General features: G+C 40.1%; 2 protein-coding genes across 4 annotated transcripts in view; both read left to right on the forward strand.

The window, feature by feature from the left end:
* Nucleotides 1-27790, forward strand: part of LOC117740787 (rab GTPase-activating protein 1) — a 62113-nt gene that overhangs the window by 24349 nt on the left and 9974 nt on the right. For all 3 annotated transcript variants that reach the window (XM_034547344.1, XM_034547343.1, XM_034547345.1), the window contains 8 exons: nucleotides 480-630; nucleotides 19119-19232; nucleotides 21033-21107; nucleotides 21602-21727; nucleotides 22040-22183; nucleotides 23250-23291; nucleotides 23658-23786; nucleotides 26852-26944. In XM_034547344.1, the coding sequence (XP_034403235.1) occupies nucleotides 480-630; nucleotides 19119-19232; nucleotides 21033-21107; nucleotides 21602-21727; nucleotides 22040-22183; nucleotides 23250-23291; nucleotides 23658-23786; nucleotides 26852-26944 (874 nt within the window). The remainder of the gene's footprint in view (nucleotides 1-479; nucleotides 631-19118; nucleotides 19233-21032; nucleotides 21108-21601; nucleotides 21728-22039; nucleotides 22184-23249; nucleotides 23292-23657; nucleotides 23787-26851; nucleotides 26945-27790) is intronic.
* Nucleotides 7826-14439, forward strand: LOC117740788 (probable G-protein coupled receptor 21). Its single transcript, XM_034547346.1, has 2 exons — nucleotides 7826-7901; nucleotides 8049-14439. Exon 2 carries the CDS (start codon nucleotides 8745-8747, stop codon nucleotides 9969-9971), a length of 1227 nt encoding a protein of 408 aa, XP_034403237.1. The 5' UTR covers nucleotides 7826-7901; nucleotides 8049-8744; the 3' UTR covers nucleotides 9972-14439.

A 27790-nucleotide genomic window follows, 5' to 3' on the forward strand; every position in this document is an offset into this window, starting at 1 on the left:
CAACATTTAAATGTGAAGATGAGGAAGGAAGGAAAGCATTACAATGTGCCTCTGTGTGCTGTTTGCTTAAATTTTCACTGGCTTATTGTCTTCTATTGTCTATTGTTTTCCCTTTCTGCAAAAAATATGCATGGGGAGAAATAAATCAAAACTAATGTACCAATGCCAGAGAAAGAAGTGGAGTTTTAAAGTTGAGAATTACATGGATGCTGTACAAAACTAGCATATGTTTTATGTTCTGATTAGATTAATTGATTAATTGTATCCTTTGTGGTAAGTGATCTTTTGAAAGACTTAACTCCTATCTCTAGAGATGATCATGGTCCTTTGAGACAATGGAGCCAATGGAAACAATGTTTTCGGTAGATATTGTATGCCGGTGTGCCCAAAAAGGATTGCAGATACAAGAACTGGTGACATGAAACGTATGTCTTTGATGAACTGTCATGGGTGACTGCCCCTCTCCTCTCCTTTCTCAGGCATATGAACTTATCAGTGCGTCCCAGGCAGCTGCCAGCTTTGGTGCGCAGTGGCATTCCCGAGGCTCTCCGTGGGGAGGTGTGGCAGCTCCTGGCAGGCTGCCATAACAATGACCACCAGGTAGAAGAGTACCGCACTCTCATTACAAAGGTAAGCCTGCACAAACGTATTGTCTTTGTTAAGATGTTCAGGGCAAATTAAAGTCCCGCGATCCCCAAATGTTGGTGGTGCAAGATGTCCTACAACAAGGAGAACTCATACACAAGCTCCCCTTCATTTTAGGATGCATCCGCAAGCTGCGCACTTCACCTCACCTACGATTTCTAAATCTTTGTCGAAGCTGAAGCCACCGAAAGAGATTCTTTTTCGCTGGAACAGTTTTGTTTATGTGGTTCTTACACTTGGTTTTAATTTGATCTCTTTAACTGAAACACATTCATTTCAAACTGATTTAGTTTCTTGTTTGTCTTTTGTTTTGTGCTGGCCAGAGCACATGTGTTACTGTTATTGTCCTTGGCAACAGTTGTTTGAAAGCACACTCCAGGGGCCACTGATGGCCATGTTTCATGAGTTTCTTTCTCATGTGCTTCAAACTTGTGACGCTAACCACTGCCGCCCCGTAGGTCATGCCAGATGATTACTTTGGGTGTTATGCAAGTGAAAGGTCTCTGCACTTTTCTTCAAGAACACATTTGTTGTGTGTTAATGGATCTGTTAAAACTAATAATCCATGACTTCTTATAACGCATCAATTCCTTAGATGGAGAAACAAAATGTATTTGTAACTAAAAAAAGTAAGGAATCCTATTTCATGAGATTGGCTTTGTTTGTTTTTTTAGCTGCAATAGTAAACAGAAAAAGGTAATTTTAAACAATAGCTTTCTCATCGCAACTTGGGTATTTTTTGCCTTTGTATGTGCCTCTTTTCTACAGACCTATGTATGTATGTATGTATGTATGTATGTAACCTCTAGGTTTTCAGTTTATTGGAGAATGATGGCGTGCATGTGTAGGTCTGTTCTTGCAGCCATGTATGTTAGAATCGAAAGAAAGTGACTTAGCACTGCTGGAGTTGCTTAGCGCTGAGAACAGTGTGCTAGTCTGTGTCATTTTTTCTCGGCTGCAGCTCTGCCCGCCGTTCTTATGTAAAGGCAACATCCCCAGGCAGCAAGTTGGGTCTCAGGTGGTGACAAGATGTTGGTCTTGCCCTTTCTTCCCCTCTGCTCTGCTCTCCCTCCACCCTCACTTTTTTCTTTTGCTCTTTTCCTATTTTGCCTTACATCTCTGGCTTGTGAATAACAGAGGAGCCGTGTAGTTTTCTGTTAACATGAATGGAATCTCAACATTCACTCAACAATCCATGACAACAACAACAATGCATCACATTGCCACTATATTAGTACTTGATAGTCGTTGGACTAACAGTTGGAAAGGAATTAATTACAGGAGCACTGAAGTGTTCCAGGTTTGTACGTCAGCCAAACAACGCACCCAGAAAAGTGGAGAATCTGTGCAGCTTTATCTCAGTCTGAATGATGATTTGCGTGTTTTATTTAGTCTCCTTTGAGCACGACTGGGAAAGGACAGAAAGATGATGCATCTTATTCAACACAACGAGGTGTGCACAAAGTAAGTTATACTGTTTTAAAAAACCAACAGAAATTGAACCAGAACTAAGACACATAAGTCATTGCTAATAGAATAGTTCTAGAGTATTTAGAGTATTTAAATGTATTCCATAACAATACTCTGAAGATTATATGTGCAAATTAGGAAATAATTTAATTCACTTTGATGTTGGTATTTTTAATGGAACTAATTAAAACACATCTTCTCATGTACGAAATTCCTTCCTTCCCTTTTCAGCTCCTATTTTAAAATGTGTACTGTTACAGGCTATACTCATGTGCCAGCTCCTAATTGGTTTTGTGTGCATTCTGTATTCGGCCCGTGCCTGTGTGTATCTCTTTGTGCTGTATTGCACTGTATGCACACCATGTCCTAGCTAGTGCCCTCTTTTGTACCCAACCCCCGTCTGAACTTCATGTTCATCCACATATCTGAATACAGGACATTGATGGACGTGTAACCTATTATTTCACAATGGAGCCCTAATTCATTTCCCCAGATGAGGGTTCCTGCTGCGAAATACCAGAAGTACCAGACTACATTTTGAAGTTCATAGTGAGTAGAAGCGAGTCTCGTACTAAATCTGTCAAACCAATAATTGGTCAAGAAAGACAATGTGACATAACGGCAGGCAACACTTTGTTATTTTACGAGTTAAGTGTTGCTTGACTATCAAAACAATAGACAGTGTATGAATGTCATTTTTCTTTCATGTTATAAGCGGTTTGGTGATAATATTTTATATAATATTGAGCTGTGGCTATTGTAGCGTGCATAGCGTTATCCTGTGAAAACACTGTTCCAAACCTTTTTTGCATCGTGGGCTGTTAACACATTGACAACGTTGTGAGAGGGATGGTGGCAAAGGTTAAAAGGTAGAAGCCAAAGGAGTGTGTGTTTTTAACATGCATGTCAATATTAAGAGTACAGTAAAAGAAACAAAGCACAAGTGGATCAAGAAGTTAAGTCGGTGGAGATGACCTACTTCAGTTCATAATCCTAATCAGTATCATGTTGTCGTGGTCCAGTAGAGGCCTGATAGTGAGGAAACATTTTGCTGAGATACTGTATGTGGTCATGCACAGTGTAGGCACATTTACTACTGTTTACTTTAAGAAGGGTACAATATTGACCGCCTTAACAAAACACACTGGTTTTCTAGTTTACTCTGACACAGTTGCATGACAGTGTCAGAGAGCTGTTGATTCGATGCTCTAGGGATTTTTGAGGTTCTAGTTAGCGTGTGTGTGTGTGTGTGTGTGTGTGTGTGTGTGTGTGTGTGTGGTTAATTGTGGTGTGTCCCACTATTGTGTTACTGCATTATATTTACCTGCAGGAGACAGGCCAAATGTTAGAAATGTCTCCTCCGGTGTCTATTTGAGCATACACAATGGATATGTGTAGTGTAGACACGATGTGATCAGATAAACACAGACCTGCTGCACCAGCCTACTGGGGAGAGCAAAAACAAGCGCTCATATTTATCTGTCTGCCCGCCTGTCTCTGTCTGACCCACATAATGACCTGTATGCCTCCCCCTCTGTCTATCTGTCCGTCTTTATAATCGTTTGTATTTCCGTACGGCTGACTCTCTCTGACTTCTACCTGGACCTGTTTGTGCGCCTGTCAACTTGTGTGTCTACTTGTCTCTCTCTCCCTGTCTGCTCATTTGTATTTTTTTTTGTCACACTGTCTTCTTGCCTCTTTCCCGCTCCTCTCCCGTGTCTGCTCTTTTTATTTTTCCGTGTGACGGTGTGCCGGCCCGTCTCTCTGTCCCGTAGGTTTAGGTGTGTATTACTGGTCTGACTTCAGCTGAAATGAAGTATCCTACTTTGAAGCCAGTTTCACACTTCACACAGTTAATGCCAGAAGAAAGAATATTGTTTTGCATTGGATCGGGAACAGGCTGGAATCTTGTGTATCATATTATATTAATGTTGTGACTGTGTAACAACTCATACCACCATCGCCCGATGTTGGTATTTGTGTACTCGCTCTAAGCTCACCATAGCAACTACAAACAGAAACATGTTTTGGTCTCAAATATTAATTATAGTGTATTAATAGTCCAGGTTTTAGGAATTATATTCATTTATATTCCTACAAGGCAATTCTAAGTTGATTGAAAACCTCAGATAGGACATCAGTTGACCAGTTATTTTTGTTTTTCTTCTATCCTGCAGATACAAAAGTTGGCACAGTATTTTTGTATCTAACTAGACAGCAAGGAAACTGGGTCCGTTAGGGTCTGTTCAGCAGAGGGGGCGGAGCTTGAGGACTCTGCGGACTCAATGCAGTGTATTTCAGTGTGACCGTGAGTGAGCCTTGACTTGTTTGTGAGACTGTATATCCTAAGTTAAAGTTTTGATACTAACTTATAACACAAGTAATGTTACCGCCAGCAAAATACCTCCACTAATTCAGTCTGTGCTCTACTTTACAACCGCAGTGGTTATGTCAGAGCAAGCCACTAATGCAGCTTTTTGAAAATTAACTCGCCAAAGTTTCTGACTGCGAGTAAAAGACACTAGGGCGTGTTTTTCAGGGGTGGACGCCGTGATTTGGGGTGCTCCAGGCAAAGACTGTCTCACTTTACTTTTCACCTTTTTTCTCACTGGGAATGTTGGTATTGGCAGTGGTACATTATTAAAATATTAATAGCACAATGTACTTAATGTCTGTTAAAGGTGTAGCTTTTAATTTCGGATATTATGTGAGAAGGTTTCATGAATAATAAAGCATTATATTTTCTTCAACATAACCAGTAACTTTTCGCTGTCCGCTAAATGTATTCAAATGTTTCCCTCTGAGTAGTAAACATATTATACAGTTGAATTGCATATTTGCTTGTGCTTTGGAGGCCTTATGTAAGTAATCTAGGGGCCCTTTTATTTGGGGCCCAAGACAGTTTCCTACCTTGCCTAAAGGTAAAGTCTGCCCCTGGTGTTATTTCCTGTGAACCAGAGGGTATTTTACAGTTATATCTGACCTTTTAGAAGCCGCAACTTAAATGTTTGACCAAAAGGAAGCAAGTCAAGTGTGAAGTGGTTTGTACGAGCGTGACATTGAGAAAGCTGCGAGCAGCAGCACCAAAGGCCAAGCATTCAGCCCTTTCTGAGCAGGCATGTTTTGAACTGCCACTGCACTAGATTATATAAAAACAGAACAGAATTATCAGGCTTATGAGCCACCGGCTGGGTGGTGGTGGATGGTGGGTGTTAACGGGAATAAGTTGTGCAGGTGACAGTACATCACGCTCTTGCCTCTTCCCCCTTCTCACAACTCCCCTTTCTTCTTGCTGATTTGTTCTTGCAATATTATTTGTCTTTCTTTCCTGCACCCTACTCCTTTCACCTTTTGATGAGCGTGGTGTTATCTTTGAGTGCCTCCCTCATCCTATTCTCCTCTTCCAACCCTTTTCATCGTACTGTCATCTATTTTTAGCTCCTCGTGTGGTGGGCAGAGGAGGTGCGTGAAAGCACCGGAGTGTGTCTGGATTGTAGGGGAGAAAGGTGCATGCTTGTGTTTGTCGCCATCACGCCAAATTGCCCTGCACAGGACACACTCTGCAGTCTTCAGAAACCCATTAGGATGAGGATGTAGCAGCACCAACTATGATGGTGATTAACGCCCACTGGAGTTTTAATTTTAGTATAGGATGCTGAGTAATTAAATGGAATCAGCACATCATATGTTCTAAAAATAACTGAGTTGTTGATTATCCCAGCACAAATTCAGCAGGCTACTATCAGAAGGGCTGAAGGAGACTTGCAAGGGATAATTGAAGGAAAAAGAGTTCAACTGAGAACAAGCTTTCTGTTGATGTTGCCGTGAGGGAGTTAAAAGATGTCTGAAGAGGTCATGCTACCTGGGTATAGCTGACTGTGTCAAGTGGAGGCACAGCATCTGCTGATGCATGCAAAGTCAGGAGCGGGTGCATATCTCCTAAGGGCTGTCGGATCAAATAAACACACACAAAACCTTGGCAAAGTTACTGTTCAAATGAGAACATTATGTGAAGGGAAAAGGAATCAATATAATCTGACAAAGGATCTTGCTTATGCTTTGCTTACACACACACTCACACACACACACACACACACACACTAGTACATTGCATCTGTTACAACCATTAGGTAATAACTAATTCTCAATACTTTTGTGAGAAGCTGTGCAGAAGATTGAAGTGTTCATACAGTTGTAGTCTCTCTCTTTATCTCTCTTTCAGAGACACATGGAGTTGCAAAGTTAAGCAGAAAAGAACAAAAACACTTAAATATCTGAAAAGACCCTCGGGGAAAGCAGGCCATTTGTGTAATGATACATAAGTACCATTGTTACAGGTTTACGTTGTATAAGGCACGAGTACCGAGTACTTTGTGTGCGCATGTTCTTACTTTTGAGTGTGATGTTATTTCAACCTATTTAAGGCATATTGAAGAGGTTTTTTTTCCGGTATTAATAATAAACTCTCTTTATTGAGGTTGTGAGTTCATTAAACTTTAAATCGACTAATGCACTATGGCAATAGCATATTTATATTGCACATCGTTTTATCTATTTTCATCGCTTTCTTTTTGAAGAGGTTTTTTCTGCTATATAACCGTTCAAAACGTTCTATAGATATATTTTAAAGCAAATACTGTCTCAGTTAGATCTAAAGTGGCCTTAGAAATGAATAATTTTAGCATCTCTAAGTTTTTTAACTTCATCTCTTAACTTGCTGGACCATGGAATTTCAATGTCTCCTTCACTTGAAGTTTGCACCTCGAAGGTGGACGGAGTTACTAATTGCTTAATTACTTGATGCGTTAGTGAATCAGATGGTAATTACACACAGGTTGTGTGCAGCTAATTAAATTACTTGCGCTGTGCTTCCATGTATTTAAATCTGTCTCTCAAGCTTTTATGTTGCTGCTGTTTATTATTAATAGTTTACAAATATAAACATGAATAAAGTAGGTCAAATTAATTTAACACATTAAGTTTGATTCAGTGTACAATAAAGTACCAGCCTGAAAAAAAATCATAGAGCCAGTGAAAAGGCAATTATAGCTTCCTTAACAAACAAGTAGAGAACACGTAACACATTAAACTTAATGCATTCTTTCTTTCAAAAGAAATAAAAAGACAATTTTTTTAAATAACAAGACTTTGAACCGTCCGTCTCTGTGCTTTTATATTTACGGAAGCAGAATTTAAACCTGCACACTTAAGAGCTTATATAACCTTTTGTGCAGCATTAAGCGAATACTGTATATAAGGGAGTCAACATCACAAGACACACAGCGCTGTAGGGGGACCTGTTGTCTTGTACTGTATGTCCTTGGTGTACAATTAGATTAATAATACAAATAGTTCCTGTAAACTGCACCCAGGCATGCAGTTTTTGTTTTCCTGCAAGCAAATACAATTACTTTTGCTTTACTGCGCTGTAGAAGACGATGTCCATTCTCACTGCTCAAAATGCCCTGTCTTTTGGAAATGAGGTGAGAGGCTGCAGAAATGTGGACAGTCACAAGAACACTGAATGTTACTCATTTTAACAGTGTGAAAGAGTGTGTTTGAATTTGAGAAACCCTGCCAGAAAAAACAAAACAGGAAGGGGTGAGAGGGTGGGGGAAGGAGGCAAGCCTTGTGCCCTTTCAGTTTATCATTGGTTGGAGCCACAGGGAAGGGGAGGGGCCTCAATGCCACTGTTTCTGTAGAGTGAGGAGCAGAGAGAGTGAGAGAGAGACAGCGAGACGGCAAAGGAGGATAAATGAACACGGGGGGGTTTTCTCTCAGCATCGGTATGCCTGCCTACCTCATTTCCAGTCCAGACATAGTTGCTACTCCTTTGTATAGAAATAACAGCTGAGGTGTGATTGTATGTGTGTGTGTACGTGTTTTAAATATGTCACCCTGCGCACCGCCTTCATCCTCTCCGCTCACGGCAGTCTGCTTTGATCTTACTGCGAAGGACCAGACAGAGACTGAGACATGAGCAAGCGGACATTGGAGTGGTGAAAAGAGGCAAGAAGCAAGAGGAAAAAGAAGAAGAAACAGAAGAGCGAAGTAGGAGGGCAGAATAAAAAGGAGATATTACACTTAATGTCTCCTTCCCGCAATTCATGTATACAGCACATTACACAGTAATGTCTTTTTGCTGGAAGCTGTGACTCTGTGGACTATAGACAGATAAAAGAGAGCTTCAATCTGTGCTTTCTGCAGCAGATGTTGAAGACATCTTTTGACTTTATAGGGAGCGGAGGCATTTCAAGCATAGATTGGACTGGAATTCCTTTAAACAAAGTCACATTTCATTCTTCTTTTCTTTTTTTTGTTGTGCCATCAGCTGGGAAGTTTGCTTAACTGGAAAGACGAGAAGGAATACACACGTTTGTTTTTGTGTGCTGCCTGCACCGACGATAAACCCTGGGGGCTTCTCCCCTTTCTCCCCTGTCCTTTCCATCCCTCCTGCATTTGAAATGGCAGATGGCAGCAGGCTCATCATGGAACCGCAGCATGGAGCTTTTTGTTTGGACTAAAACCATACAGCTACTTTCAGAACCAACCAGTTACCTGTCAGAATAGTGGGTTCTTTGGATCATCGGATCCTTGAAGGGCCCCTGAGACACGTATTCCTGCCCAAGATGATGAATTCCTCCCTGGATGCACTAAACCAGAGCTTTCCTGATCCATCCAACATATCTGCTCCCTTCTGCTTACTTGCGATAGGATATTCCCAAATGTTCACCACCTGCCTCCTTGAAGTCTCTATCATTTGTCTTCTCACTGTTCTCATTATTTCTGGTAACCTGGTGGTGATTTTTGTGTTTCACTGTGCCCCCTTGCTTAGCCAGCACACCACCAGTGCTTTCATTCAGACTATGGCGTACGCTGATCTGCTGGTGGGGGTCAGCTGCCTGTTCCCCTCCCTGTCCCTCCTCCATCACCTTCAGGGTCTCGACCCGAAAATCTCCTGCCAGGTGTTCGGGTACATGGTGTCTGTTTTGAAATCAGTTTCAATGGTGTCGTTGGCGTGTGTGAGTGTAGACCGCTACATTGCCATCACACGACCCCTGACTTATGCATCCTTGGTGACACCTTGTCGAGTGCGATGCTGCATCGTTCTAATATGGTTGTACTCTGCTCTGGTGTTTCTCCCATCGTTTCTTGGGTGGGGGAAACCTGGTTACCACGGGGATGTGGTGGAGTGGTGCGCGGTTGAGTGGAGGACTCGTCCGGCGTTCACCACCTTTATAGTTGCGCTGCTCTACGCCCCAGCCGCCCTCACAGTTTGCTTCACCTACGTCCACATCTTCAAGATCTGCAGACAGCACACCCGGGAGATCAGCGAGCGCCACGCACGTTACCGGCCCCAACAATTGCAGGGCCCGGGATTGACTGTGGGAACTGCAGTCTACAGCAGTGCAGTAGAACAAGGGCAGTTGTCCCAACCACACAAATCCCAACCACAGTATCAGCAGCCCACATCAACATACCCAGACAAGCGTTACGCTATGGTACTGTTCCGCATTACGAGCGTGTTTTATATCCTCTGGTTGCCCTACATCCTCTACTTTCTGTTGGAGAGTGGTGGGATCTACCACCACCCTGCAGCGTCATTCCTAACTACATGGCTTGCCATCAGCAACAGCTTCTGTAACTGTCTCATCTACAGCCTCTCCAACTCTGCCTTCAGGAAGGGTCTCAAACGCCTCTGCTCCTTCTGTTTACAGCGCAGAGCCAGTGGCAGTGGCTTTGGGGTCCGGAGCACCAAAAAGGCTTTTGTTGGCTCTGTTGAAAAAGGATGTGGAGGACCGGGGTATGGATTCAGTCATGGGGAAATAGGAATTGGCACAACATGTCATGTGTAGAGCACACAAAGAGGAAACCCTTCTGCCAAATAAGCATTTGAACTTGTTAAAGATGCCAGACGTGATTGCTGTAAAATGTGTCCTCTTTCAAGCTTAAATGAGCTGTAAAGAGGTCGAAGGAGGCGATGATCTGCCACCTCTGTTTATGTCGCATTTGGAGGTTACACAGGCGTCATCTCGGCACACAGCTGGCAAAGACAGAGAAAAGGAGTCAAGAGAAAAGCACTGAATGAGAAAAGGCATAAATAGCCTTGCAAGGCGTTTTGAAATGGTCAAGAAAACCCAGCATACTTACATGTTGAAAAGGAGAAGAAAATCTCCGGAGGAATGACCTCTTTTGAGGTTGAACATTTGCATCTTTACGTTTTCATTAGCGGGATGTGAATCCTTAACTTATTTTGCCAAAACGACAACACGTTACAAGGAAAGTGTTCCGAAAAGCTGAACGTTAAACAATGTGACCTTTGATTTGATAATCAGGGCAGTTTCAAACGGAACAACAGTTGTTTTAGTCATGTGGTGCTGAGGTGAACTGCCAAAAGCAAGTTCTTTAAATATCTTTTTTCTTGCTCTTACCCTCTCAGTATCTGAATACTTAAGTGTGTTTGTGTGTTTGTGTGTTGTGTATTTGTTGTGCCTCTTGTTGTTGACTGATGGATTGAGTTTAGTCAATTAAAAATGAATGGAAAGAAGAAATGATGGAGGTCTAGACCCACTACATTTAATGTTCTAGTTTGTTTGCATTGACTAAACTGATTACGCTTTGTCAACATCAAGACATCTATTCATCAACTTTTGCATTCAGATTGTATTATTATTATTATTATTATTATTATTATTATTTTCTGATTGATGGTGTGTATTTAAGTGCTGATTAGTATATATAATATGAGATGCTGCTCATCTTGGTTGTACGCCTGTTAACTTAACAAAAAGCACATTTTCAAATCTCTGTTTTGTTATATAAACTAAATGTATTTCACAACTTTCCACGGTAAAGCAAGACCATCATTATTTTAGTTTTTTTTAATTTTTTTTTTTTAAGGCTTTGATCAAAGAAAAACGTTAAGCTCTTTAAAATAATGACCCGTGAACTGTGATCCTGACCCGTTGTCTTTGGGATTGGCTGAGAGGAATAGTCTAACGAGCAGTCTTAAAATAGCAATTGTGGAGATTTCATAATTACATATTCTTGCGAATAATTACCGGGTTACAAACCTAGGTGTATTTTATGTATTCTTTATTTGGAACCTCATTATCTTCCACAAACAGGTCGCTTGTCTTCCACAAAAAAATCATTAACAATAAAAACAATTTTAAATCAAACTGTCACTAAAACAAGAAATGACTAAACAAGCCACATGTCAGGATAGAAGTGAAACAGCTCTGCTTATTAAACAATAAACAATGGTGGCTTACAATGGAAACAAAATGGTCACTAATAATACTAAAACGAAAAGGATTATAATCAAAAAGACTCTAAAACAAACCAAAATAACATCTACATGAGTCATCCTTTTTTGTTTTAGTGACTTTTTGAAAGACAATCTACTTTTGGTCTGTCTGATGTGGTGGGGAGCATATTCCAAGCAAAATAAGTTCCAGAACATTTTGAATAAACAACAACGGACTAGATTTTAATTTAGCTTCCACAGTTAGCCATGATAATCGTTTATGCGAACCACACATTAGCACAGAAAGAACAATGAAAAAAACAATCTGGCTGCTCTGTTTAGTTTGATGTTCTGTTTAGATATTTCTCCGCTGCACTTAACCAAATGACTGGGCAGTACTCCAGGTGTATTGTGCTGTGCCTGCATTATTGTGCCTGCATTCGGGGGCTTGTGTGTGTGTGTGTGTCTGTCTGTGTGTGTGTGTGTGTATAACACAGGTGGATCAAATGTAAACAGAGCAGACAAATAGCCCCTCTGGTTAAACTCTAACCTCTACAGCAGCAAGAAGAAGACTAACCCCTGAGGTTCAGTCGCTGAGTGTGCATGTGAGCATCTTTGTGCAAGCATGTGTTGTCCACTTGTCCTCATTTTGTGGGTTCTTGTCACTCCTAACTTGATATTTAATTAATAATTAATTCATCAAGAATAATAATAAGAAGAAATGAATCCAAGTGTACATACATTGTCCCTCAGCTGCAAAAGTGTGAACCATTATCACTATTTTGAACAAAGGACCCTCATGTCACAGTTTATTTAGGGAAAGATAATCTAATTTAATGTATGTTATTCTAATCTACCAAAGAAAGTTATTGGATTATGGATTATGATTTTTTTTTAAAGAAACGATCTAATATAAGATGATTGATTTTAGCAAAATGCAAATGGTCTTCACACAAAGCTGGTGTAGGTGTATTGGCACAGTGATGCCTTGTCTGCGTGAATATGACTGTTTCTCAGTATATAGTGATATATGTTTGCCTTGATATACAAATGAAGATGAATTGTTGGGGAAAGTATTTTCCTTACATTTCATAGACCCACGACTGTTTTTCGAGGGAACGGCACGGTCTGTACATTAGCCTTGATTCCACACTCAGTACATGATAACCTGAGCCCCATTGGTTTGTAATTAAGAAATGTCACTGGTAATTCAGCTACACTTTAAACAATTCTTAATTTCCAATCATAGTTCCTCTCTTCTGTAAAACACATGACTCAACGCTGTTATTTTTTGCCTTCTAACTTATTTGTTTGTGTATGCATGAGTGTGTCTGTTAGGATGTGGCCATTCGCTGAATGTGACTGTTTATGGTGTTCTAGCTAGGTTGCTAACAGATTTCCATTGCTTTGTTAGCTGCACATCACTTCCCTTGAGTATACTGTATTTCGTTAGTGTTTGCTAGTAGGGTGTACAATGGTGGAAGAGTCACATGTTGGCTTTATACATTGTGACTGTTGTCTGTGAAGCATTACCAAGTATTGCTCCTATTTGTACCATCTTTATTTCAGAAATGACGTTTACAGACATGGCATGTACAGAAATGGCGTATTGAATGTCTGCTTGTTGCTACATACATTTTATTTTTGTAGGATTACTTAGTTTCTGTCCTGAAAAGTTGTGAACTCTAATTAGATTGCAATGCATGCTTACCTATTGAAATGATTCTCTATGAAGATGCATTATATTTTACTTGATCATTTTCTGCTGTCTCTACTAATAGATAACTTTTGAATGTAACACTCTGTCGAGGTGCAGTGGCATGTTGGGTAAGATTAGAAAGAACAAGAGAATATGGACACGGCGGCCGGTTTAGAAATCTATCTGGAGGTTAAATGCAGTCTCCTGCCATGAGAGTGGAAAGTGATGAGTGAGTTACTGCTTTCTACAAAGAACATGTGTCTCTAAAAATGTGTTACAAACTGGAAGGCTATCTGCAGATAGGGTTTTTCCGTTATGAAAATATATAATTTGCAATGGTTCCTAGGTTCCTTAGCTACTGGCATTGTTGTGTTTCTAGAGTCTTTGTATGATGCTCATGTCATTTAATTTACAAGTTATTCAACATTAGAAGGTGGCTGTTGCTTCCTCTTCCGGCATCTTATGCGTTTGGCAAACCGCTTTAGTTGCACCGCCTCTTTCAGAACTGGGGCTACCCAGATGTGAGTCTGTCTTAGGAACAAGCATAGTGTTTATGTAGCATACTGTATATGTGGATCAATGTAAATATTAAGTTCTTAGAAAGTGTATCTGGATTTTATTCAGATGCAAAACACGGGATTGTGATGTGTGTGTGATCGAGGCCTTATTTAAAATAACCTATCAAATTTATTTTGAAGCGAGCATTTTAATTTTGAACATATTGTTCTCTGTTCAGAAAAACCCCAATACAAAAGTATTTTTACGCCAACTGAATATTGGTTGGCTATTGGCTCACTCTTGTGGTGCACTTTAACACACACATACATAGAACGGTATTTTCTTATCCGTCTTGGATTTTCTTCTCTATATTTTTCGTAAGGCTCTAGATAAATCACACCAAATCACTAATGGCTGACTTATGACCCAGCTGTTCTGAGGAACAGATTGTTATCTCATTTATACGAGGCTGACCACTGTTATAGAATTTTGGTGTAGAAATAAGAGTTTATCTCTGCATGCGATTCTGTCCACAATGAATGATGGAAATTGCTCAGTCAACAATGGGGCGTCTGTAAGTGTCAGAGTGAGAAAATGAAGCCACTGTATACATATATGTGTTACTGTATAGATCATGACAAACTGTCAGATTTCATACGTCAGGGGTGTTGAATTTGTGATGAGGTTTTTGTAAGATGTATACTTTTATAGTTGGAGAATGTATGGGTATGTAATGTAACGCAAAAGGCCAAACATGTTTGATATTGCTGTCATGAAAGTGCGTCTCTGAATTCTTTTCACCTTTTATTTCATTACACGATTCTTTGTAGGTGAAAAGCCTATATGGTATTCAAACATGTACATGTTGTGTATCTGTACTGAGCAAATAAATGTAATGTTATCTCAATGTATTCAAACGCCCTTGTGCTAATTGCCATGCTACGAACACAGGCATGGTGGAAACTGTTTATTGTATCATCAGTTTCTCTCCCCTCCTGCAGGTGAAATGTCTTTAAGTATTCATCCTCTCTGTCATCTCAGTCCTCATCAGATACATAATGTGCCTGCTCTCTTTGTGCTGAAGCTGCTTACCAATGCACAAATGGCACACAAAGTAGGGCACGAGACAGATGATTAAGATGTAATGATGGATGACGCTACGGTGAGGAAACAGCGCGACGGCTAGCTTGAGCATGCACTCTGGTCCATTACACATTATTGTTCAGAAAAGACTGAAAAAAAACTGATATTAACTATTTAAAATGTGCTTTGTTAGTAAAGGAAGTACACAATTGCAATTATTCGTGATGAAAGCATCTGTCAAGGCTCTACTAATTATTTACAAAGCATTAAAGTTACTGTCACATTCACTATTTCTTCTATAAATTGAATCTGAATCCAGTAATATATTCAAAGTTTAGCACTCAAGGTTGTTTTGGGTTGGGTAGCGAGGTTTGTATCAAGCTTGATAAGTATCACCCTGTGTTCTCTTGGCATCTCAGAGTCCTTTAGGAGCAGAGAAAGAATAACAGAATGACATGTCAGCTATTGTGTTGAGTCAGAGAAAATCAGGGACATAAACAATAGAAGGCTAGCTACTCCGCCTTCCCACGGAAGCCCTACTCCGGTACTTTATTCACACACCCCCACACACACACCCCCTTCTCTGCCCCCAGTGAACTGTTTTTATTCTATGTTGACAAGAAGAAAATGTTTTGTTTCTTCCATTCAGTGTAAAGATGCTCTTTGATTTCCCGACAGTGATACTCTGGCAGTCACTTGTCACTGGCAGTAGACGTTGCGTCGGCATACTTTAGTGTTTGTTAGGACAGTTAGACACAAGTAGCTGTTGCAGTTGGATTCGTATCTGTCACCATAGTTGCCGTTGAATGATAAAAGCGGGAACCTGTTTAGACTAATGACACATTTTTCGGCATAAAACGTCTTATTACAGTTTTCAACTTTATCGAAAGGCATATTCTTTTACGGTGCGTCATTAAACAAGTTTGTGCAGTATGACAATGTTTGGGAAACAAATAAAAAAGTATTAAATGATCAGAAGGGATTTTACTTAGTCTGTAAAAAAAAATTGGTTGGATTAACATATTTTGTATTAATACCCCCAAAAAAAGTAGGAATGTGCCGACACACTGTCTACTGTCAGTGACAAGTAACTGCCACGAGTATCACTGTCGGGAAATCAAAGAGCATCTTTAAACTGAATGGAAGTCAAGAAACAACATAGAATAAAAACTGTTCATTATTACTGTGTAATTGGCCTTCTCAAAGATGTGAAGCCTTACTGAAAGTAGCGTATATGTACCAGAGCGATTAGCCTAGCATAGCAAAAAGGGGGGGAAAGCCAGTTATGCCAACTTCAAACGTATGTCTGCCAGCAGCTTTAAAGCTCCCTAATATGCAGATCCTTGTGACTCCCAGCTGCACAATCATCTTCACCGTGAGGTTACATCCACCACTCCAGTCTTTACAGCACGTAAAACCACAACTTTGTGTTTTTACACTTTGTTTGTGAAGGTATCGCAGGCATCTTTTTGAGCTTGGGACAGGCTATCCGTTTCCCCTGCTCCCAGTCTTGACGCTATCTGTTATGCTAATTAATATCTATACTATCTAAGCTGACCACGGGCACAGCTCTTTGCAAAGCAGCCTAACCTTTTGCAGACTACGATTATGGATTAGGTGCTCAAGTTTCAATTAAAGCTGCAGCACTATGTATGTCATCACCTTTGTCTTTCACTGTCTTCTTTGTACATTTCCATAGAGATGCACTATCCTTAGCATTTTACTGCTCTCTTTGTGTCTCTGCTAGAACGAGCTCTCACACTTTGTGCACTACCATGAGACACTGGAAATGTTTTCTGTCCCCTCTCACGCTACCCTCATTCCAATCCTCACTTTGACTGAATAGACAGACGGACAGAAAGGAAGCTAATTGGCCATTATGTCAGAGGCCTTTGTACATGCTCTCAGCACTTCAGATAAGTATGGCTAAGTAGTGCTTGTATAAACATGGATCCTTATCATGCACTGAGAGACTAGCCCTGTGTAATGGGCCCTTCACACTGGTAGCAGAAGCTCCACCCCTTTGCTCTGAAATGCATCAATACCAATTTCACGATCAAGATTTCTGGGCTTGTGTTCACCTTTTCAGTTCAACTATGGTGATGTGCTGTTTACTGAAGCCCTTAATCTGCCAGTTATTTGTTTGGTTAATCATTTGGTCTATGACATGTCAACATATTTTAGAAAAAGGCCTCTCACTACTTCTCAGAGCCCAAAGTCTTGTTTTGTTTGATCAAAAGTCCAAAGCGGTTTACAGTAATATATGACAAAGATACATTTGTAAATTAGTGTTGCAGGAATCCTCATAGAAGCATTGGACAGATTTGTGTGTTTTAAAAATATATATTTAACATAGATCTCAGATCATGTGATGGGCTTTATTGGTTTGGTATAATACCGTATAAACACCAACCATATAACAACAGAGGAACTGTTACACTCACAATCATCATAACTCAAACTTCCCTACACATCTTGTTAATCTGGCTGCACACACACACACACACACACACACACACACACACACACACACACACACACACACACACACACACACACACACACACACACACACACACACACACACACTCTCTCTCTCTCTCTCTCACACTCTCACTCACATACAGTAACGATGACTTACAGGGTGTGGTGGAAGTTGTGGAATGGATTTATAAAATAGCCCCCTGTTGCTGGTTACCTCACTTTGTTTTAGTATGCCTTTCTTCCTGCATTTTTTTCTTACACTTATTATTTTGGTTTGACCTTCCTGGAAACTGGAATAGAACCGGTGGAAAAAAAGAGAGGGAAGGACATAATGGGTCTAATAACAGAGAACAAGAAGGTATAATTAGCTACAAAGAGAACAAGATTGAATTGAATTCAAGGATTTGTTTTAACTTGCATCCACTTTGGTGGGTTTCTTAGTTGGGATTTGAATTGATGTTAATCATGCAATGTACTGGTTTTCAGTATCCTGTGCCATTGAGCAAGGCACAGGATACTGAAAAAAGTGTTAGCTTTCTAACATCCCAATGTGGAGTGGAAAATGTTCCTACCTGGATCAATGGAGTATCACATTAATTTGCTCCTTTCACGTGAACTTGGTGAGGCATTATTGTTACTCACTGCTGACGAATGGAAACCTTTCTTTGCTCTTGCTGCCTGTCTCATTATTCATTGATGGTATGAACGCACGGTCACAGCACCAGGCCAAACAAAGAATGACATAACGGATTTCTGCCTCCAAAGTTAAATGAATGCCCCATCTTTGTACTCAATCACACAACATGCAGTGTCAACTTCAGAGCCACTTTACCGCCAAGTACTGTGAAGATATCTTAAAATGTGCATTTGATTTGTCATGTAATGACTAGGGTGTCTTGGAGTAACATTACTTATTTAGAGGCTTTTATTTCCAAATACACTGAGCATCGATAATGAAATGAGAGGTGATTAATCTTTGCTAGTAGACTAATCTGTGTGTGTGTGTGTGTGTGTGTGTGTGTTCGTATTCTTCCCCTGTGGCTGTCATCACAGTGGAGGGATGCCCCAGCATGTTGCCCCAGTCCTGTTTGTGTACTGTATGCAGTTGGGTGTCGTGGTCACGCCTCTTTACTTGCATCAGTGGACCATGAACTGTTTCTGGGTGGATAATCGAGTCATTTTGGAAAAATGGGTGAATTTTAAAGATAACTCAGGCTTTTTTCTTTCGCCATTATCTGGTCAAAATGTTAAAATGCCTAGTTCTTCAGTTTATGATGTAATGTGAATACAACCAATGACAAACATGTCATGCTCATCTGTACTTTGTGTTTAGTGATAACCAGCTTACCTTTCTTAATTAGCATGTTAGCGTTGTCAGTGTAAACATAGTTGTAGACTCTTAGTCTTGTCCTGTGGCACCACTCATCCCAAATAAGACCACACCAGTTTTTGTGGGGAAAAGTACAAAACACCACCCATGACCTCCATGGTTATAGTGCTGATAGCTATTTTCCTTTCTGGTGTATACATTTTGACACGCAGGCCTTGCTGATCCACATTTTATTGTGTTGTTGGTGGAAGGTGTGACGATGAAAGCCAAACGTCCTCTTATCAGCCCGGTGTTTTACAGAACAGGATTTCTGTTTCTTGTTTTATCATATGACCTCCTTGTTGATATCATTCTGAAGTATGCCAATGTATCAGATATATTCTCAGTACTAATTTTCTCTGTGTTTGTGTTACATGATGTTTGTGGTCAGAGTTCCTATAATGTTCACAGTTCCTCTGTGCTGCCAGTAATTCATCTTGACCGTACTGTAAATCTCAGCAGTGTGTTGCCACCACATACTGAGGGACACTGACCGCTGCCGGTGGTTGTCTAATAAAACTGCTTGTGGATGCTCGTGTGACTGAATCTCCCTCTTCCTCTTCCTCACGCACCATTTTCACTTCTTTTCATTCACCGTGACCTTTTTCTCTCATTATTAGGAGTCCCCTCAAGACAGTGCCATTACCAGGGACATCAACAGGACATTCCCGGCTCATGACTACTTCAAAGACACCGGAGGAGATGGACAAGACTCCCTCTACAAGATCTGCAAGGTGGGCGATACACCCATGCAAGAGTGTGTTTAGATTGCAGTTTAACGTCAACAAAGGGCATTTTGGAGATAGCCTAAAATAGAAAAAAATGGACCAGTTGAGAAAGCTATTATTTCCTTCCTCTGGTGTCCACTCTGACCCACATACAGTATGTTTCTTTTCAGGCAGTTGCTTTGCAATATTTATCGGGAAATATCTTGAGGAATTTGCAGAGATAAAATCCACACAATACACAAATGCAGCTCAAAATTTTTCTGTAAAACATTTAATATTTGTTCTTGTTTATGTACATGAAAACAAATGTAAACAACTTCTGTCTGGTTTATGATTATGATAACTAACAATTGTTCTTTTTGTTAGCACTAGTGTTCATTGCTCAAACCAATTATAGCATTCTACACGTGGACGAGAATCACATGCACCCCTTTTATACAGTATCATTATTGTGTAAATGACTTGCTTTACAGGAAGTCACGTAACAACGTTTTCAGAGCAGGAGGGAAAGTTGTCAGAGCTAAAGGGAACTGCTTTTGAATTCACTGAACAGTTGCTCGGTTTCTGGGTGGTTCAGTGAGTTCATGACAGCCACTGCCTGTCTACAGATGTAGCACAAGTTTCTAATCGAACACACACACACACACACAACTCTAACAGCTGACTCTCATTCACCGGCGTGATGGTGAAGTGCCGCTGCTTTCTTTCTCATGCGATCGTGAGATTATGTGCACATAGAGCTGACACGCATACTGTAAATGTTTCAACCTATAGTTCCATAATCCCACATGAAGGGTTTGGCTGCAGTTTGTTCACTGTTTTCATTCATTATGTATAACTCGGGTGAGGGCATCCATCTCTTTCCCAGACAAGCACCTCCTCAGGTGTGTTTGAATAATTCAGCGGGCCCTCCCTTTCCTCTGTGTGTGGATTGATCCACACTTTGTCTGTTTTACTTGTGCTCGTTATTTGTGTTTGTAGCTCAGTAGGCCACTACAGACCCTTTTCCAAAGGTCCCTTCCTCCCCCCCTTCATACTTACTCCATTTCCTCAACACCAACATCTCTCTCCAACCCTTTCTTCTCTTCGTCCTTTCTGTTTGTCTTTTTCACAGTATCGTGCTCATTTTCCTTTTGTCTCTGTCCCTCCACTCCAGATCCTTCCTTCATGTCTTGTTTTACTGCCATTCAATTGTGAAGTGAGCTTGAAGACATATGGCATACCGTGCAACAACTTTTCAAAAAGGGAATAAATACAACTAGGTATCTCTCAACAGCTACAATATAATTCAAGTGCTCTGTAGCCCAACAAGTCTGCTGAGTTAAAAAGCTACATATGTATATATTATATATTTGACTGATATGATAGTGTGGTGTAATTTCTCAACTGTTCTTTTATGTTTTTCCAGTTTATTTAAAGCTGTGTTAAGCTTCCAGTGTATATGAAGCCATAATTCTCATCACCTGTCAAATATAAATTCAGTATTTACGAACACGGTTCTTTCCCTGGGCTGGTTTGCCAACTCCTTTGGAAACATACTTTGGTCTTCGACTTCGACTGATCTTCTCTCTGCACATTTATATTTCATCATTTGATTCTGTGTTGAAATTAGAAAATGCTGTTTAATGTACCTGTAAAAATCATGGTTTGGATTAGCATCAACAACTATTATACAGTTGCTGGACAAGCACCATCCCATAATATAACCCCCAAAAAGATTTGATGATTTAATTGCCCACATTTTTTAATTCGCTGTGAAACATATTTACTAGCTGCGTGCCTGTTTGCCTTTGTCCTCTCCTTCAGGCTTACTCTGTTTACGATGAGGAGATCGGCTACTGCCAGGGACAATCCTTCCTGGCTGCTGTGCTGCTGCTGCATGTGAGTTCACCCATCAGCAACTGTTTCTTGTTTTGTTTTTTACATCTGTATATTTTTTATATTCTGCAGTGCTGGAGGAGAGGCTTGGCTGCTTTTTAATGTCTTAGAGACTTTTCTATAGTATATTCATTGGAGGATATGATATGCATGATGTACTGTTACTGTACCGAAGCAGTTTGAGGAAGATTTCAGATGAGAGGTGGTATCTGTTGGCCTCTGACATTCTATTTTGTATAAATAACATATAATGTGTTCATGTTGATTTGCCAAGCTGGAGTGGCTTCCCTTTAAGAATTCCTGTAGTTCAGGGACATATCAACACTGCCACCTAGTGGAAAGACATGGTCAATGTCTTTTTAGAAGCTGATGGACAAAGGGAGAGATATAGATGGCAACATCACAAGGAGTTACTGAACAAGTTCAGGTCGTCTCATCAGCCTCACCTGAAACCGGTGGAGGCACTAATTACTAACTCTCTGGGTCGTCTTCTTCAGATGCCAGAGGAGCAAGCTTTCAGTGTGCTGGTCAAGATCATGTTTGATTACGGGCTCAGGGACCTTTTCAAACAGAACTTTGAAGATCTGCATTGCAAGTTCTTCCAACTTGAGAGGCTCATGCAGGTATGTGTGTTTAATTTGCAGATCTTGGAAGTGTTTCTTTTTTATGTACACCAAAGCAGTGGTCGAGCTCACTGTGTTCACACATAATCAGACTGAAAAGATGTTATTTTGCATACAATTGGTCTAATTTCTTTCAAGTGCCACTTTCCTTTTTTTACTTTTTCTGTGTACCTTTTGTATTCGTTACATCCACTAATTGACCCCTCTCCTTTTTCCTCGCCTCCACATCATTCCTTCTACCTCTCTGTGCTCCTTTCTCTTTATTTATGTTCTCCCCCTCTGTCTCTCGTTTACTTTCTCTCTCTTAAACAGGAATATATACCAGACCTGTACAACCATTTCCTGAATGTGGGTCTGGAGGCTCATATGTATGCCTCTCAGTGGTTCCTCACCCTCTTCACAGCCAAGTTCCCTCTTTACATGGTCTTCCATATCATTGATCTGCTACTGTGTGAGGTTGGTAATGAGACACAACACAACTCGATTATGAAAAAATGCACATTTTGGTGCGTTACAGATTTCATTTTCAATGTTCACCAATTCAATTTATTTTTTTTTGCCATTTATGGGCACACATCTCAAACTGACAGCATTCTTTTTTTTTTGAACACTAAACAATGAAAAAGTATTTCAATGACATACAGCTGTATTCTAAGAAACCCTTTGCTATGAAGTTGACCTCATGTACATCCTGTTTTTGTATGTGCTGTCACTAGAAGTTGATGTGTTGATTTACAGATGTGTTCAAATTCAAGCACCCCGGGAGTTAAAATATTAATACAGTTTGAAGTGAAGTTTGGAAGAATGAACAATCTCCCAAGAGTTCAATAAAATAAGTTGATTCACTTGAAGGCCTGTGATAGCATGGGGAATAAATGTATTGTCTGGTGGGACAAAACGAGTTTTTGTCCCCCGTGTTAAGGTCTACATCTCGTGAAAACCATGACCCTTTAATCACCTGACTAATGCAGGGAACCGTGATTCATAATGATGCATTCATAATGATGCATCACAGCAGCAGGAACTGGGAGACTGTACGACATATAGGAGATGATGGACTGACCCAATTACAGAGATCACATACAACCTCAGACGAAGGGGAAGATTGACCTTTCAGCATGGTGGTCAAAGCCAAGACAACTGGAGTGTCAGCCAAATCCTGGAGAGATGATACGATTGTAATTTTTCAACTTCTGATGCAGTTTGACAGCGCTGATAAATAATCTGCCAGGATGACACTGCAATCTCAAACATTAGCAGCAACAGCAACACTCATGTAGTAAAGTAGTTTATACATCCCTCTTTCAATGTAATGAATCTGTCCCTTTTATCATTGTTGAGTATTATGTGTCCATCGCTGGCAAATAATATTTTAAGATAAATCCATTACAAAGAAAAAAACTACACCGTACGCACCATTTGTGCAAATACTCATTTCTTAGCAGTTAAACCCATGTTTTATTTTGGACCTACCGTTCTTCAATTCCCTAACACGCTATGAAAAATGTGTCTTTATTTTCAGGGCATCAGTGTGATCTTCAATGTGGCCTTGGCATTGCTAAAGGTAAGGAAGCCCAAACAAATATGTATGCACACACAAACAACACCACTTGCAACAACAGAGTAGAAATGGAAAGACATGGCAGGTAACCTTGGGAAGTCTTTAGATGTGAGAAGATGCAGACACATGTGTCAACCCGATGTGAGTTATAGATCCGTCATAACAATCTTTGGAGCAGCTTTTATCTTGTGCTTGTTTATAGACCTGAGCTGTTTATCACAAACATGTTATTTATTATAAATAGTTCCGAAAATGTTGTCAATCAGTGAGGATTGTGCTGCTTCATGTTGCAAAAAAGGAAGTAAGTGTCAACCTGTTCCAGGTTGTGTGAATCGGTTTCTTAAGTGTCCACATCCTTCTTTTCCTCAGACATCAAAAGACGATCTGATCCAAACAGACTTCGAGGGTGCACTCAAATTCTTTCGTGTCCCGGTTCCGAAAAGGTACCGCTCTGAGGAAAACGCAAAGAAACTTATGGAGCTGGCCTGTAGCATTAAGGTGAGTTTAGAGTAAAAAAAAAAGAAGAGAATACAGTTCTCAGTTCACTATTAATAGAGACGAATGTCTGTTCGGCCTTGCATCACTGATACAAACCTCTGAGCCTTCAGGTTTAGCTCTGTCTTAATGTTGTTGGTAACCTCATTTTTCCTTTTCATTAAAAATAGAAAAATATGTGATTTCCTAATGTGGTAATGGTCTTTTAAGATGTCCAAAAAGCCTCAAATATTAATGGATTTTGAATACTTAAAACTGAAAACTGTAGCACTGCTACTTATATACCAGTAGGGGTCACCTTTTAACTTTAAATCAAGTTTAACAGATGCAATGAGCACACACACCACCACATTGCTCTCTTCCTGTCTGTGTCTCACACACACACACACACACACACACACACACACACACACACACACACACACACACACACACACACACACACACACACACACACACACACACACACACACACACACACACACACACACACACACACACACACACACACACACACACACACACACACACACACACACACACACACACACACACACTCTCACTCTCACTCTCACTCTCACTCTCACTCTTGTGCCCTGACTGGTTTTGAACAGTCTGGCCTAATTCAAAGGGCCTGACTTTGAACGTAACTTTGGGCAGAGATATTAATTAGCACACAGAAAGAAAGTTTTTAGCTATTTAGTTCTCAGTTTGACCGCTGGAGCAGAGAGCGAGATGCACACAATCAGCTAATCCAGCAGAGGAAAATGTCGTAGAACTAAATCAAAGGCAACTGGACTTGGTGTGGCGTCTTGAAGATGTCTAAGTGCTCATCTTAGAGGCATAAGTTCAGGCTGATGAGGCTTCTCAGACAGAAGCCACTATCAAATGATTCTTTGTTGTCTATATGTTTTATCTAATAATCCTGCTTATTCTTTTGTTTTAAGGGATGCGTTTTACCTATTTGAATGAAATACCTGCATGTAGTCACATAGATGCAAAGTGACCTACGGTTTACTGCTTTAAGAAGTACAGCACATTAAGTGGCAAAAGAAAACAATTCTGAGAAGTCATTAGACTTTGAAGCAAGGTAGGCTAATCTCAATCTTGGATGTTACTATAGAGGGATTAGAGGACCAGATTAGTGGCGCCCTCATTGATTCTGATAGGAGCACTTATCTTTCTGCTCTGACTTTATTTCCCCTGAGCTCAGATTTGCCAGATATAGTCAGTGTCAGATATCTCTTCGTGATGTTTTAAACAGGATTTAATGTTTGGATTATTATCTTTCAATGACCTAATTTGTGATATATCCATGTACGCCTTGATTTTAAGAAGCACAAAATGATGGAGACCTCTCTTGGTTACATGGAGTTTTAAATATATTGTATTTATGTACCAGAGATTAAGGTCAAACATCCTGGTCCTTGCCCCTTTGAACTGTTCGGTCCTTGAATACGCACAAAACTGTAAAAGCAAGTTCATAGTGATGCGATCTCAAGAGGAGGAACGAAATGTGTAACTAATTGTTGTCTCCATATTTCAACTATTGTTCAGTAATAGTAGTGCCTGTGTTTGTTCTAGTAGATGGCATTAAGAGGAAAAAGTCTTTAAAGTACTTTACTGAGTAATTGTAGTCAGAGGTCATACTTATTTGAATAATTTTGAAGCGAATATGCGGCAAACACAGTTGGACACTACAGTCAGCTCAGAAAATGTATTCAGGAGACAATCTTGGGGTCAAACTAGAGTCATTAATGTTGTCTCAGTGTGTAGTTGTTACACCTACTTCCTCTTCTTGTCTGCCAACCTTTCGACTTCTAAAGTTAAAATATGTAAAGTGCCAAGGGATTTAAATGAAAGTCATGAATGCGGGCATTTTCCATTGTTTACTGTGTGTTTCAGTTTCCATCTCTTTATGTCTACGTCATGGCTCTCTATCTTTTCTCTGGTACATATGAGCGTGTGTGCATAGGTATTGTGTGTGCATAGGTATTGTGTTTACATTTCCAGCTCTAGAAATGAAGAAAGCTTGTCAGTGTTTTAGGTTCAGAAGAGCAGAGCCAGAGGTTTAACAATATGCGTCCTTAATACATTCATTTGATCCAATACTTGTACAATTAGAAATATTTGATGTCTTTTATAAATGATGGCTGTGCTTAAGAGCCTGTCTGTCGCTCTGTGTTCTTAATTGCTTTTCTGAGAAGTAACTTCTGATGATCCAGCTGTCTGTCAAGGCTGCAAGAGAAAAGAGGACAAAATAATGAGAAATGACATGGATGAGGCGACCCGTGCCCTGGATGACCTCTTGTACTTTTCCTTCCTTTTGTCTGTCCCCATGTACACGCACACACATGCAGTGGCACACTTAGAACAGGACAACATGTGCTGTCCCAGTTCTGCCAACATCATTAGGTGAAGAGTGCTGGGGAGGATTTGGATCCCTTGATATACTGTTGTATAATACTAAAGCCTGAGATAGTAACATGCACATGCAGGCATGCACAGACCAACGTTGCAATAATGTTGCAGCTGTAACAGGATGCTTTAAAATCGACAGACTGGACAAATAAGTCTCTTTCATGCTGAGAATCATGCACATGGTGTTGATTGTTTGGTAGTTTTCTCTTTTAAAAAAGCCCAATGGACGACTGCAGCTGTGCAGTGAAAGGCCTGTTGATGAGGCGTGTGTGCGTGCGCACAAAGCATAAGCAAGATCCTTTGTCAAATTATATTGATAACCCAACTTTTTTTTGTTTGTCTTGTCAGACAACAACAGCATCAAATTGGGCCGTAATCTCCTAAATCTTCATCTGCATTTTGTTCACTAAGACGGAACTAAGGAGCGCTTCATTCCAATCAAGATTATCCATCTTGTGTGCTTGTTTACAAAATATTTTTCACTGGCAGCCACCTTTAGTGCACGAGCGAATTACTTATGGGCTAGTTTATTTTATTTTTCATTCTTTTCATCATGTGTAAAATTGCAACTATTAGTGTACTTTGTGTGCGTGATATCATTGATGAGTACCAAACATAGTTTCTTTTCTGCTCTCGCTGCCTAACAGATCAGCCAGAAAAAGCTGAAGAAATTTGAAAAGGAGTACCACACCTTGAGGGAGCAACAGGAACAACAGGAGGCCCCCATCGAGAGATATGAGGTAGACTTACGCACAAAATATTCACCTGTGTAAATAGTAACATAACAGAAAATGAAACGACTTCTCCATGAAATGAACATAAAGATATGTTATTAAGCTATATCTGATATGGTTCAGGATTCTTAATATCCCCGTTCATGTGTTTTGTTGTGTTACGTTCTATTGATCTAGTTAGTTCATAATTTAACTCTTTATTTTCCAAAGTATTACGTTTGATTCACAACATCATCTTTGGTGTAGATAATGACATTGTGTTAGTGTGGCATGTTTGTCACTACAGTGTGAAAACGACCCCTAGTTTCCATTCAACAAAATAAATCATTCCATTTTTTTTCTTGTTTTACTGTTGACCTTGACAGTCCTTGTTTAGGAGAGAAAAAGTACATGGCACCAGAAAAGCCATTAATTGTACATGCCAAAGGTCATCTCTAGGGTAGCGGGTTGGTTGTCCACAGGACCAGATCATCAATTACTGGGACTGAACTTCTGCTTAGTTTGCTCTAACAAACTGCTTCAATCAAACCGTATAACAATGTCATTTCTTTTGCATGTCAAACGAGGTATCTTGAGATGTTTGTACTATTTACCTTTTAGGAGGATTTTTCACACTCATCCATTAAGCCACAACTTGATAAAGTGACCAGTAGTCAGGTTGAATCGGAGAGATTACAATTTTAAGAAGCGGAGGCAAATTTCAGAATATCACTAATGCAATTTTGTTTTTAAATTGAACAATTCCCTGTTTGCTTCCCCAGAGCGTTAAAAAGGACAATTATTTATTAATTGTCTGTTATTTTCTTTAATATAGCTGTCTGTTGCTGTTAATGATGTACAAACAGGTTAAAC

Source organism: Cyclopterus lumpus, chromosome 12 (genome assembly GCF_009769545.1).
Source record: "Cyclopterus lumpus isolate fCycLum1 chromosome 12, fCycLum1.pri, whole genome shotgun sequence".
Lineage (NCBI taxonomy): Eukaryota > Metazoa > Chordata > Actinopteri > Perciformes > Cyclopteridae > Cyclopterus > Cyclopterus lumpus.

Excerpts from the sequence above, each read along its gene's own strand:
- LOC117740788 (XM_034547346.1), top strand. The coding sequence starts at position 8,745 with ATGATGAATTCCTCCCTGGATGCACTAAACCAGAGCTTTCCTGATCCA.